At 40.9% G+C, this 14,441-nt stretch overlaps 1 protein-coding gene across 1 annotated transcript; it reads right to left on the bottom strand.

Moving 5' to 3' along the window:
• Positions 1-255: 255 nt before the first annotated feature.
• Positions 256-7,940, bottom strand: SLC7A13 (solute carrier family 7 member 13). The gene is made up of 4 exons (XM_080639726.1): positions 7,088-7,940; positions 3,842-3,973; positions 1,503-1,867; positions 256-760 (listed from the first exon to the last, which is right to left on the bottom strand). The coding sequence occupies exons 1-4, from the start codon at positions 7,809-7,811 to the stop codon at positions 515-517; spliced, it is 1,467 nt and encodes a 488-aa protein (XP_080495852.1). The 5' UTR covers positions 7,812-7,940; the 3' UTR covers positions 256-514.
• Between the last annotated feature and the right edge of the window lie 6,501 nt (positions 7,941-14,441).

The following is a 14,441-nucleotide window of genomic DNA, read 5'->3' as shown; positions in this document are numbered from 1 at the left end:
AATGACGATGTTTAGTATGTACTTACGCATTTATTAGACAATAGTATTGATAATTTGTGCTGTAATTTAGTCATATTTCTATTATTGCAAGAATGTATGCAACATGTGCAATTCTGTCCTCAGGAGCAAAGGAGAGAACTCTACAGATTTTACCAGCTTGAGAGAGATTCGTTGCACCTATTAAATAAGTGTACATATATATCTATGTACCTGTAGATATACACACATACACATAAAAAATATATAGATATTAACTCATTATGCTAATGTCTATAGATTAAAATGCATATATTTACATACATATATACCAGCATGTATATATACATATAAGTATATAAGTGCATGTATACATGTATGCCATATATGTATATTTATCTATATACATACACACACATGCATGCACACTCATGTACATCTGTATATCACACCTATCATCTAAATTCTACCTTCTACAGTTTCAGTTAAACAAAATCCTCTGTGGGCTCTCAGTTGTACCAGGATTAAACACCTGCCATTATTCACATTTGCCCTCAGCAGATCCATCGGCAGGAGAGACTTCCAACAGGAGCTGTAAGTGGCAAGTAATTTTATCAAGAAATGAAAAATGCAATTTAAAATGTATGAAAGGCAGATAAACAATAAGACTTCCCAGCATAAACAGGAAAGCATAAACATATTGCAGATTTGGAGACCAGACTATAGGAGCTAAAACTAAGAAGAAAGACATTGCCACCATCACAAACGGAACTGGTAGAAACACCTGCAAGACAAAGAAAGAAAAAAAAAAAGGTTTAGGAAATAAACTGACCAACTGTGATTTTATGCCTTCATAAGAGTAACAATATGTTCTTTGCCACACTAAAGTACCATTTATCCTACTGCTGCAATCTCACCCAGGACAAGATTCATCTGAGCCCAAATTACCTACAAGATAGGCATCTTTTCTAAAACACTTGTTCGGGCTCCTTCTATCATCAAGAGGGTGAGATAGGCAGTACCTGAAAACCATTTGTCCGCATATGATATTATGGGCTCCTAAAAGATTCTCAGGGTTGGGTGCCTACAAGTAGCCTTCACAATAAGCATACACTTCTACCACAGCTTTCAGAGGAAATTAAACCTATCCTTAATGTCTGTGGTGGCATCAGGAAAGAGTGGAGTAGATCAAGGTTTAACTAGCCATGAATAGCCAGTCTGAATGCCACATTGTTCTGGTTACTGCTCCACACTAGTACAGTTTCAATGTTGTTTGCACATATCCCCCATTCTGCATATATCCAACTCTTGTTTTCAAGTGCAGGGTCTCTGGGGCAGAGACCATCTGCTCATTTCTTTTCCCTCTACAGTAAAGCAAAGGTTTTAAGTAAGGCTGTAAAACACTGTGATCGTTTGTATTTTTGTAGTGACTATCCACTTCTGCCTTGCACTTGTTCTGCAACTTCTGCATGCTACCCATGACTCAAAAAAATCTGTAAATACTTCGTGTAACGTTTTCCATTTACTTTGTACGGGCGATGTAGATGAGGTTCCCGGTATCGAAGTACAATCAGGCTTGCACAAGTCAATCCAGTCATAAGCCAGGCAGAAAATCCAAAGTAATTTGTTAACATAATAAGGTCAGAAGGGACGATAAAAATGGATGCAATGGTGGTTGAAAAAATCATGGCTGGTGCTGGAGTACAGGAATGGACGTTAAGCATGGACATTAAAACAGGCAAATGTCCTGACTGACTTCCAGCATAGCTTAATCGACCTAGTGTGAACATGCTGCTGTTGAGGGCACCAAATATTGAGACAGCAACAGAGAGAGGAATGATCCAGGCAACAGAGGGGATCACTCGATCAGCCCAAGTGACTGCCACAGCAACTGCAAGAAAGCAAAGCGTTAGTGGTGTAGGTACCATGTTCTGAATTACTGGCAGACTCATCAGAAACAAAATTTAAAGTACAACACCTATTATTTACCAGCAATGCCTGGTTTTTGTTACAGTAGTCAAACATGACTAACCTAATCCTACTAACAAAGGAGCTAAAAATTTCCAGGGGAGGGAAGGGATGAAAGCAAGAAGTAGTGCTTGCCAGAGCAAGCCAGGTAAACCTGCTGGGGCCAGGACCACAGTAATGGACTGCCCAGTGGGAGAAAGCTGCACTTCACCACCATGCCTCACAAACATACACACACGAGGGCAAAGAAAATGAAGTCCCCAGCATGGCCACAGTGGTGACATGATCTACTGTTAGGAAACTGCCAACACAAGCAGCGCATGTATGCACAGAGATGGGTCAGCAAGTGTGTTATTAATGAAGTTTTGCTTTGGGTCAAACTGGGAAATGTGAAAGATTATTTCTGAACGACGGATGTTCAATATTGTAAAAATTAGCTATAGCCTATACTGTAGCAAAGAATAATATTTAGTGGTTTTATAACCAACTGCCTTGAGGAATATAGGTTCTGTAGTGATCTGCGCAGCATAGGAAGTTTTTAGAGATAGGGAAAACACACACCAAAAAAAAATGTAATGAAGGAACAGCAATTCATAGCAATGTTTGAAAGAAGCACTGTAATGTTAAGGCCATCTCCTCACTTGATACAGATAACACAGCTCCCCTGCTATGTTAGGACCTGGTCATGCCAGCTGGGCAGCTGCTATGCACAGATACTCTGCCTCTTTCATTATAGGATGGATCGGCAAATGTATCCATCTTTCCCAGCAGTTAGCCTGACAATGGCTGAGTGATAATACGAGGTTGTTGACTGACAGCTACTCCACTCCCATTTATGTTATTGAGATGTTTTCCCAGGGGATCTGTTTTTTGTCACTCCTGGAGGCAAGGTCTGACAGCTCACCCTCATTACAGTGGTGTTTAAAAGGTGCTGCTTGGACAATCAAGGACAAATACAGCTCCTCTCAGACCTTTTCACAGACAGCGTATTGGTACAGGATCTGAGAGAGGCTTTACATACACTGGAGTTTTGTATAGGCTTTTCTAAGCAATCACAGTATTTATTATAAATTGATTGATTGATGGCTTGGCTTAGTGAGCGAAGATTTGGGAAGGGCTTTTACCCACGCTTGCTACAAGCACGATGACTAAGGGCAATGTGGGATGGGCAAATCTGGTTGGAAAAAAGGCTGCTTAGGCACTCAGGATGTTTCCGAACAGGACTGTCATGTCCTGGGTCAGTCTTGAGTGACCAATGTCCTGAACCACCCACATGCAAGGTTGGATCTGCAGCTTCCAATGCACCTTGTCACCTGCCGTTACGTCCCTTGCCTGTCGCTACAGGGCTTTGCAAGTGTGAGTAAACCCTTCCAGCCTGCGCAGTGGAATTTTTAGGTGAGGCACAGCATGCACAGAACTGGCTATCATAAATTACACATAAACAAAATGGCTACGTTATTGTGCCCAGTCTTTTTCATATAACTTATCACACCAGACTTGCCCACCTCCTAAACAGTAATGGCTTTAGCCTGAGCCACCAGGCAGGGAAAGAAGGAAGGAGGAGAGAGGATTAAAACTACAGGAAAACAAAGGCCTTCTCTATACTCTCTATACTTGATCTTCACCTGATATTCCAGGGTTTAACACAATTCTGATTTCTTTTTAGAAGTGCAGGTATAAGCCAAAATTTTCAACACCTAATAACATCTGTCTGTATTCAGTCCAACTTGTGTCATACAGTAAAATTAAACAAGAATTCTCTGTTAAAACTTAGAACGAAGCCAAAACTTCTGGACTGTGAAGTCAGATGAGCAGAAGTAACCCAAACCCAGTAAACCGACATCAGATGGGTATGCTAATGGACAACACATTTTTAATAAAAAAAAATAATCCATACCTGAAGAGACAATTTCCTTAGGTGTGAGGACACTCAGATATGAGATGTTCACCAGTAAATAAAAAAACATTACTGCAGGAACAGCAGTCATCACAGTTAAAGGGATATTCCTGCTAGGGTTTTTCATCTCCTCTGAAAAATACAATTTAAAAAGACTAATAAAGCAAGCAGTGTAGCTTCTGCAAGTGTGTTTCAGTAGTGAATCTGCACAGACCTTCATGAGACCAATACCAAAGCCCTGCTCCAATCCCTAATCACAGCTGCTAAGCTACGTTTCTTGTGATGTCCTACAGTGGTTGTCAAAGAGTTCATTAGTCTAAACCTTTCCTTATTTTTTTGTTTTCCTTTTTTTTTTTTCTTATTTAACTATATTTTCTTACTATCTTCGAAGGAGGGATGGATGAGAGGTCTGATAGACTAAAAAAAAAAAAATCACAAAAGGACTGATAACTTCGATTTGATTAAACAAGTATTTGACTTACATTAGAAAACTGATTTGGTAATAAAGTAACCATAAAATCACTAGCTTAAATATGAGACTCTAAAGTCAAATTATTTACTGTTATATCACCTCATGAGTCCTGATCTGGAACTTTTTGAGTGTATTTTCCTATTCCTGCACAAAACCCTTTTCTTCGTTCCTGCACCAGGAACTAGAGAAAAAGTAACAGGAGAGACTGAAGGTACTGACAGAATATATGCAATGCAGTAGCTTTAAAAGGTCATTCCCAGCTGGATTCTCCTCTTGATTATCTGCGCTCGCAGCCCAGAAAGCCAACCGGATCCTGGGCTGCATCAAAAGGAACGTGACCAGCAGGTCAAAGGAGGTGATCCTGCCCCTCTGCTCTGTGCAGTTCTGGTGTCCTCAACATAAAAAGGACATGGAACTGCTGGAACAAATCCAGAGGAGGGCCACAAGGATGATCAGGGGACTGGAGCACCTCCCATATAAAGATAGGCTGAGAAAGTTGGGGCTGTTCAGCCTGGAGAAGAGAAAGCTGCTTGGAGACCTCATAGCAGCCTTCCAGTATCTGAAGGGGGCCTACAAGGATGCTGGGGATGGACTCTTCATCAGGGACTGTAGTGACAGGACAAGGGGTAACGGGTTCAAACTTAAACAGGGGAAGTTTAGATTGGATATAAGGAAGAAGTTCTTTACTGTAAGAGTGGTGAGGCACTGGAATGGGTTGCCCAGGGAAGTTGTGAATGCTCCATCCCTGGTGGTGTTCAAGGCCAGGTTGGACAGAGCCTTGGGTGACATGGTTTAGTGTGAGGTGTCCCTGCCCATGGCAGGGGGGTTGGAACTAGATGATCTTAAGTTCCTTTCCAACCCTAACTATTCTATGATTCTTCGATTCTTCCAAGGCAATGCTGGTGGAGGAAAAATGTTTAGTGCTAAGCCTGGCATCTTAGCTTAAAACTACCCTCACCAAATAAGAAATAATTCAGTTTTGCAGCTAAACAACTGAAGCACTGGCATGCATTCCTGACCAAGTGATAGTCCCAGCAAAAGATGGAGCTGGTTTCCAGAACCCAATTCTGAGTAATTCATCCTCATCTCTGTCAAAATGAGTATTTTTCATCCCTTCCACTCCATCCATTCACTTTTGCTCCCTCTCCCCTTCCTATTTCCCTCAGCTTTTACAGAAGACTTCCCAAGTATTACCAACAAATAACTCACAAGGGGGAAGAAGTGGAAAGTCAAATGTGCAGCTTACTTAAGCTCTTTTTAGGACACAAAACTCCCTTTCCTCCCTCAAATATGATTTGTTTCCCACCCAGAACACCAGCTTTGAGCCTGCCCCAGCACTGGCTGTTGTGCACAGAGCCAGAGGGACTGCATGAGCATAACAGCAGAATCCAGATACAGACTATAGGAGAGTTTGGGATTTATTTCAAATGTAGGAAATACACTTGGTAATTTTGAGCCCAGACGAGGACAATCACCAAACCTGCCAATTTAAATTTATCTTTCCATTTGTCTTGCTGTTTGCTGCAGTCCTGCTGTCCAGCTGGCACCTAATGCTTTAGCTGAAGCTCATGGGAATGAAGTTATTGTTGAAGAACAGACAATTCAGTTCAGAAGGTGACTACTGCATAGGCTGGATCTGTCTAACCAGCTGTGCTGCCCAGTGTGGTATTTATTACTACTGCTAACTAATCAGAAACTAAAGTAATATTTTTCCCATAATTTGTATTGTCTCAGGCTTGCAAAGCTAAATGCTTGCCTTTAAGGAAATACTAAGATTTTAAATATATACTTTGCTGACTTGTATCAACTTTTTTACTGCAGCATACTGTTAATGTTGTAATAGCTGGATTGTAATAATAACCATCATTTTAAATATTAACTCAATTTTCACACTATGCTTACCGTTGAACTTTGTTATACATTTCACACATTCAATTTATTTAATGATTTACATGTGACAGAGGTCAATGGATAAATAGGGTTAAAGATATAAAAGCAACATCCACTTGCTTATAACTTAATCCTATAAATGTGATGATACTATAAAACACTATTTTAGACATGCATAACTGGTATCAGGAACATTATCTGCAGCTTTCAAAAACTGCTCTATTTATTACTGTAACGTGTCATCAGATACACAGTAATTAAATAGATATTTTAAAAGGTTTCGAATGTTTGAATAGAGATTATACAGAATTATTTATACCACTTTCCTTTGATTCTTCTTCACTTTCTGTGCAAAACTCTAATTTTCCCAAGAAAGTGACTACTGACAGTCTTATATATCCCATAAAATTACTGTATTTCAACACAATTCAAAATTAATTTTTCCACATACAAATCAGCTGCATAACCTACGAGAAGGTACAGATATTTAAATACAAATTAATCAATTACCTTTCTTTGGTTTGGTTTTAATGTGTACAAAATTTGGCATGGATATCTTAATCCTTTTCTAATAATGCATTGACACTGAGAAAGACAAAATGCAACTTTTTGAGGCATGAAAAAAAATGTGTTTGTGCAAGAAATTTTAAATGAACTATTTTGATTTCACTCCTCTGGAAATGTCAGTCTGATTCTGGAGACTGCACAAGAAGCAAGAAACTTCCCTAGAGAGGAAGAACACCTAACAGCCTCAACAAATACAGGACTTGTATAAAATGTCAGAGACCCTATGGTCGTGAAGGAGACACAAATTCTACCAAGATGAGCTGAGGAACTTAAGAATGACAACTGGCGAGTAAAATCTAAAGAAGAGCAGTAGATACCTGCCATATAATTAAGGGACCACCAGCCACCGTAAGCGTACAGTCCTTGGAAGAAGGCTTCGGCAACCTGTGATGCACTGGGGATCTCTGAGCTGAATGCGTCCTCAAACCTGGCCAGACTCTCCCTTCTCCCGCCAACAAGGAGAACTATGCCACCAATGGCGATTACAGACAAGGCCATCATCTTCAGCAGAGTGAAAACTGTCTGCACCCATGCAGACATTTTAACGCTGCGGCCATTCAAAATCCCCAGGGACCAGAGAACGGCCAAGGCCAAGCATTTCTTCACCACTTCTGGTGCAGGACAAGCACCGTAGAAAGGCTGGATGGCATATTCAGCAAACAGCAAAGCTCGAGCAGCATTCGATGCTGGCTTGGTAACTGTTGACGTCCAGATAAACACAAAAGCAGGTAGGGATCCAAGGCCTCTTTTAATGTGGCTGTATTCTCCTCCAGAGAATGGTAGAGCAGTTCCCAGCTCCGCATAGCAGAGGGAACCCATCAGAGAAACCAGCCCAGACGCAGTCCAGATCGTTAGTGCAATGCCAACGTTGAGTAAGGAATGCTTTAACACCCCAGTGGGAGAAACAAAGATTCCTGCCCCAACAATTGCTCCTATAATAAAACTTACCCCATCAAAATAACCTATATTTCTTTTGAGTTGCATCTTGGATTTTCCTTTCCTTATCACATCTTTGGGGTCATCGCTTTTTCTTTCTCCCATTTTTTTTTCCTGGTTTTCTTTTCCCACAGATGTTGGATGCTTTGTATTTCCCTTTCACTTCGTTGTTTAGCAGACTGTCATGGCCCTACTTGCTAGTGAAATGTTATGGGAAGCCTGGCTTAATCATTCAGAAAAGAGAGTATATGTTGGGTTTTGATGTCTCCCGTGTGAAGATGATTAACCAAATACTTCAAGAAACACTGGCAAATCATGTACATGTTGGTTTAATATGTACTTCAGAAATTACTAAGGTCTGGAGATATTTTAAAGAAAACGGCACAAGTAATACACAGTAAATGCTCATTTCCCAGCTGATTTTCATAAACCGATTTCAATTTTTTTTTAAATGTATGTCTTCAGAGACAACTGCAAGAGGTGGGTAAATGTGACCTCTGCATCAGGGTAGGGCAGCATGAAGAAAGAAATCAGCCCTCCTTATGTTACTGACAGTGACACGGACATTAGTTGCCAGTCACTGTGTACTTCACTCATTAAATGCTGCCCTAGAAAGAAAATCACCAGTTTATACCCAGTTTTTCTTGAGGACTCATCATTATAGTAGTACCCATGCATCTCCTAAGCAGGAATTAACTAATTAATTCAGACACGGCTATGAGGGGAAAGAGCTGTACTGTTGTTTCCACTGTCTGTCTGGGGGCTGTGGAACAGAAGGGTGAAGGCTGAAATTTCCCACTGGTTTGGTGTGTGCCTTTTAAGGTGCAGCCACTGATTCTTCTATGTATTTAATGATCTGTGGTGTATTTTATGTCAGAATATGGAAAAGGTACTTCTCTTCAATCATATGGGGATATACCATTGCTACAAACTTCTGCCTCAAGAAAAATGTATTTATTCTTTTTAAAAGATGCAGAGAAAAATGGGAAGAAAGTAGGAAACTGAAAAATAAGCTAAGCATATACTTAAGAGTAAAGGTTGTTAAGTGTCCTAACCAGTAGCTGCAAAGTTCTTACTTTTTGTGTCGTTGTAGAACCAGCTTTGTCCCAAAGGTCAAAGAACAGCAATGAAGAGAATCAAACGCATGGCTTTTACAGGCTCAACTTGAAAGACACAGACCAGGTCTTAACAAGAGGATTTTCAATCAAGTACAAAATAAATTAATCTGAAAAGTTAGGTTTATGTAATATGTCATGATGTAAAAACAGCTTTAGTTAAAAGAGACATGAGCACAGGCTTTTTATTTAATTTTTTCAATGACTTGGTTAAGGTGGGTTTCCAACACCACACAGAACTGCGCAGCATGGTCAGTGATAGAATCCATGGCTCCAGAGCAGCTTTTAATCATAAGAAATATCCCCATCTTCTGCAAATCAGTGCAGCACTCACTATATACTTTCATTTTGCAAAAACATCAAGTCCTACAGACTAGAGAAATTTTAGTTCTGCACAAAACACACCGCTATTTATGAAAATTTGCATTCATTTTAAATTGCATTTTATCCACTTTATAAATTGCACAATATGCATTTGAGTTCATTGAGTTCATGCATTTACCATGTATTATGAATAATTCATAATAATTTAAATATTTATTCACCAGTATTCATTAATTAAAAATAGTGTGACAAATGTTTTAAATGGTTAAAATATGTAATTTTCTGTTTCATTTCAGTGCCTTTTCTGAGTCTCCCTCTCTGTCATGATATCCAGCAATCTTCCAGCTCTTTATTTTGGGATTTTGGCCAGCTGGACTTGGATTATTATTTTAAAACAAACCAATATTACACTAAATGGCAGCTTAAAGAACAGATGCAACTGATTTTGTTTCACTGTTTATCCTAAAGCATGCTAATTTCCAGTATAACAAAGGAATTTCCAACATCCCCTATGCAGTAGATTAATAAGGATCTTGTGACAAAGCTGCCTGATTTCAGAAAACCCCACTGAGATTATTACTTTCTTGTGTGTGCTTTCTGCCTACCTCAGATAAATGTTTCTAAACAAGTGAAATGCATTGGAGATTTATGCAAAGTCTGTCTTTCATTTTGGTGTGTTGTTGCCAGATTAGGACGAGGTAAGAGCAGAGAGAATGACAACATTCTTATAAATCCAACAGAAAACTGACACCGGATACAGTTCACTGACATGAGCATTAGCAGGGCAGGGCTCAGTAAAACACGGCTGGTTACACAACAAGTAGTTTTCAGCCAATTGCTTATGTTTTCAATAATTCACTTCCCATATTTTCTGTAAGACATCCAACTTCTCCCGTTGGTTGAAAGGATAAATTGCCACACACCTTATGATTAGTTCCAGGTCTCGTATGTCAGCACCTCCTGCCTCACATGTACTAAATACGTGGTCACATTCACTCTGATGATATTATCTGGAGACTCAAGTACAGAATATAGGGCAAAGATAAATGATTAAAATAACCTAGACCCATTTGTAAGACAAGCCTAAGATTCCCCTGATATGTGGAATACACTGAAAGGCTGTATCATCATCAAATTAAAATGCCAAAGTACTGCAGTTCTTACATTCAACAGGGAACAACAACATTTCATTTGAGTGCCAACTACCGAGTTCTCTTTGACAGTAAAATGAGGTCAAGAAAGTGCTATATAACATCTATGTTTGAAAGCTGAAACTTCAGCTGATCAATTCTAGTCTTCGCAGGATTTAGGATTTTTGCTTTTTATTTTCTTTCAGACATCTTTCAGCCTTCAATGTCAAGTTTTCCATTATCAACTAGTGGTTACCAGAACTGATACCTTCAGTCACTGCAGTTTCTCTAGATTTAAGAGAGGAACCAATACAGAAAAGTAATGCAGGAATAATTTTCTTTCCTAAAATGGGTATATATTATTTCCTAATTGCAATTAACTGAATTTCAGTGTACTTGATAAGGAGTCTCTACCTCAATCTTGCCAAAAGCTTCCTGTGTACTGTCCTGAATCACTCTTTTCTGTGACCCACATACTGATTACATGGATGAGAAAAAAGCCCTTCTATATTAAATGTCAGATTTTAAAACAATTATTTAGCTCCTTTTCAATTAGTGAAATTAGTGAAATCCTTTTCAATTAGTGTTTCAAGAATAGCACTGAATTATCCCTGTATCATCCCAAATCCTTTAAGGGGAGAAGATGTAGCAAAACCTAGAACCTAATTTGCCTTGCAAAGTTTTGATAAATACTCTCTTTTGTTGTCTCCAAAGAAGCTTCCTGCTGCTGACACTCACCAAGGATAAAGAAAAAGAACAAAGAAAAAAACCGAAATCATAGAATCATAGAATAGTTAGGGTTGGAAAGGACCTTAAGATCATCTAGCTCCAAATCCCCTGCCATGGGCAGGGACACCTCACACTAAACCATGTCACCCAAGGCCTCATCCAACATGGCCTTGAACACCACCAGGGATGGAGCATTCACAACCTCCCTGGGCAACCCATTCCAGTGCCTCACCACTCTTACAGTAAAGAACTTCTTCCTTATATCCAATCTAAACTTCCCCTGTTTAAGTTTGAACCCGTTACCCCTTGTCCTGTCACTACAGTCCCTGATGAAGAGTCCATCCCCAGCATCCTTGTAGGCCCCCTTCAGATACTGGAAGGCTGCTATGAGGTCTCCACGCAGCCTTCTCTTCCCCAGGCTGAACAGCCCCAACTTTCTCAGCCTATCTTCATACGGGAGGTGCTCCAGTCCCCTGATCATCCTTGTGGCCCTCCTCTGGATTTGTTCCAGCAGTTCCATGTCCTTTTTATGTTGAGGACACCAGAACTGCACACAATACTCCAAGTGAGGTCTCATGAGAGCAGAGTAGAGGGACAGGATCACCTCCTTGGATCTGATGGTCACGTTCCTTTCGATGCAGCCCAGGATACAGTTGGCTTTCTGGGCTGCGAGCGCACACTGCAGCCGGCTCATGTTCATTTTCTCATCGACCAACACCCCCAAGTCCTTCTCCGCAGGGCTGCTCTGAGTCTCTTCTCTGCCCAACCTGTAGCTGTGCCTGGGATTGCTCCGACCCAGGTGTAGGACCTTGCACTTGGCATGGTTAAACTTCATAAGGTTGGCATCAGCCCACCTCACAAGCGTGTCAAGGTCCCTCTGGATCCTTCATCCCTTCCCTCCGGCGTATCAACCGAACCACACAGCTTGGTGTCATCGGCAGACTTGCTGAGGGCGCACTCAATCCCACTGTCCATGTCACCGACAAAGATGTTTAACAAGACCGGTTCCAACACCCATCCCTGAGGGACACCACTCGTTACCGGTCTCCAGCCGGACAACGAGCCGTTGACCACAACTCTTTGCGTGCAGCCATCCAGACAGTTCTTTACCCACCGAGTGGTCCACCCATCAAATTGATGTCTCTCCAATTTAGAGACAAGGATGTCATGTGGGACAGTGTCAAAGGCTTTTCACAAGTCCAGGTAGATGACATCAACCGCTCTACCCCTGTCCATCAATTACGTAGCCCCATCATAGAAGGCCACCCAATTGGTCAGGCAGGATTTCCCTTTAGTGAAGCCATGCTGGCTGTCACCAAGCACTTCCTTGTTTTTCATGTGCCTTAGCATGCCTTCCAGGAGAATCTGCTCCAAGATTCTGCCAGGCACAGAGGTGAGACTGACTGGTCTGTAATTCCCCGGGTCATCCATTTTCCCCTTCTTGAAAATGGGGGCCATATTTCCCTTTTCCCAGTCGTCGGGAACTTCACCTGACTGCCATGATTTTTCAAATATGACGGCCAGTGGCTTAGCAACTTCATTCGCCAGCTCCTTCTCCTGTACGTTTAGGTTTTTAAGATGGTCTGGAACCAGATCCTCTCCTACAGTGGGCCTAAGGTCTTCATTCTCACAGTCCCTGCTTCTGCCTTCCAAGACTTGGGTGGTGCGGTCAGAGCTTTTGCCAGTAAAGACCGAGGCAAAGAAGTCATTAAGAACCTCAGCCTTCTCCAAATCCAGGGTGAAGATGCCTTCTAGGAAAAACCAGTCACACGTATTGTTTCTTGGCATACATCAAGAGAGATACTGTATTTACTATGACTGGCAAATTTTATTTATAATCTTCCTGGGTTTCCCCCTCTTCTTTAGGCCACCTAAATTTTGTTGGGAATACAACACTCCAAAGTAGTTTTCTTTGTCTTGCCTTCTGAAAGGAGCTCAACAGCTATTCAAGGATTTCCACAAGTACCATTAGATAGAATCAGACTTCTCAGGGTTGGAAGGGAACTGTGGAGATCATCTAGTCCAACCCTAAAAGCCAGTTTACAATTTACCACATGAAACCCCATGATGTATTCTCAAACTTTAATTTAGAAAATGAGCCTGCACACAGAGGCACTTGACAATCGACTGCCTTGGAAATACTAATTTTTCTCCTGGTACTCTGTCAAATTTCTTATAAATATGCCTTGTACTAAAAGTCTTAAGGATCTGTTTCTTTCCCTGACAGATATATCATTCTAATTTCACTACTATTCAAGAAACAGACTGTGCATGATTTTCTGGCAAAGAACAGCCATGTGCCCAGATCAGCAAGTGCCTACGTGGAGTTCCACATGAACCAAGGAACAACAAAAGGTGAAGGAGGATGGGAGCGAGGCACTGGGAGGGAGAATCCCAGCAAGATAAGAAGGAGCTGGAATTTACTGAGTTGATAGATTGAGGACTGTTGGAAAACTTTGAAGGTCAGGTTCTCACACCTGTGCTTAACCAATTATATGTTAGTTGTTAAGGGCCTCACAGATATGTATCCAATCACAATGTGCCAAGGTAGCGCAAAGAACTTTAAGAAATAGTATATAAAGAGTTAGTTTTCTAGAATAAATGGCTTTGTCTGATCACATTGATCTTCGACTGAGTCCATTTCCGCGACAACCGACCCCAGCTGGTAGTCAGCTAATGGCAAATGAAAAAACATGGGGAAGTCACAGTTTTGTGATATGCTACAATGCATACCTGCATCCTACACAGCTTTCCATACTAGCCATAGTTTACTTCAGTATTTGCCTGATAAAATATCAATGTAAGTACATTTGCATGACCTGCTCTATGCATTCCTTGCTGGGCTGTAGTGTGTGAAGAAAAGTCTGATGGAATTTTGCAGTAACAGATATTAATAACTAGTGGCTGGTGAGCATGTAGAAAAGTAGCACTCATCTGTGTAAATGCAAACATTTAAAAACCAAGCATCCAGACTTTGTTAGACTTCCCCTGCAGTAAAGCGCAAGAGATGGGCTGAGACCCATTTACTCCCAGCAACAGCTGTATGAACTGCCCACTGGAAATGACACCTATTTTAGTTGTAGACGGTTTGATGAATCCACCCTTCCTCTTATCAGGATGGTCTTCTATTTTCCAAATCAAATGTTCCATGATGTGCTGTAAACTTATACAGCAATGCCATGGTGCCCTTAAAAACAAAGCCATTCATGAAGCAATGTCAATATGGTATTGTAAAGGGGTACTACAACAGCACCAATATTAAAAAGCATGTACAGTAACCAGTCCAAGTAAAAAGTCTATTACAACACGTACCCAGCCTTACTAAAATTCACCGTTAGCTATATTTCTCTTCAAAGTCTTAGCCATAATGTAACAGCCAGTGTCCTGTCACTAGTTATGGTCACCCAGAGGCTCTTCCCAGCCGTGCAGACAGGCCA

This window comes from Psittacula echo (genome assembly GCF_963264785.1).
Source record: "Psittacula echo genome assembly, contig: SUPER_2_unloc_1, whole genome shotgun sequence".
Classification (NCBI taxonomy): Eukaryota; Metazoa; Chordata; class Aves; order Psittaciformes; family Psittacidae; genus Psittacula; species Psittacula echo.
The sequence above is the reverse complement of the archived record's forward strand: the minus strand, read 5'-3'. Positions and strand labels throughout refer to the sequence as shown.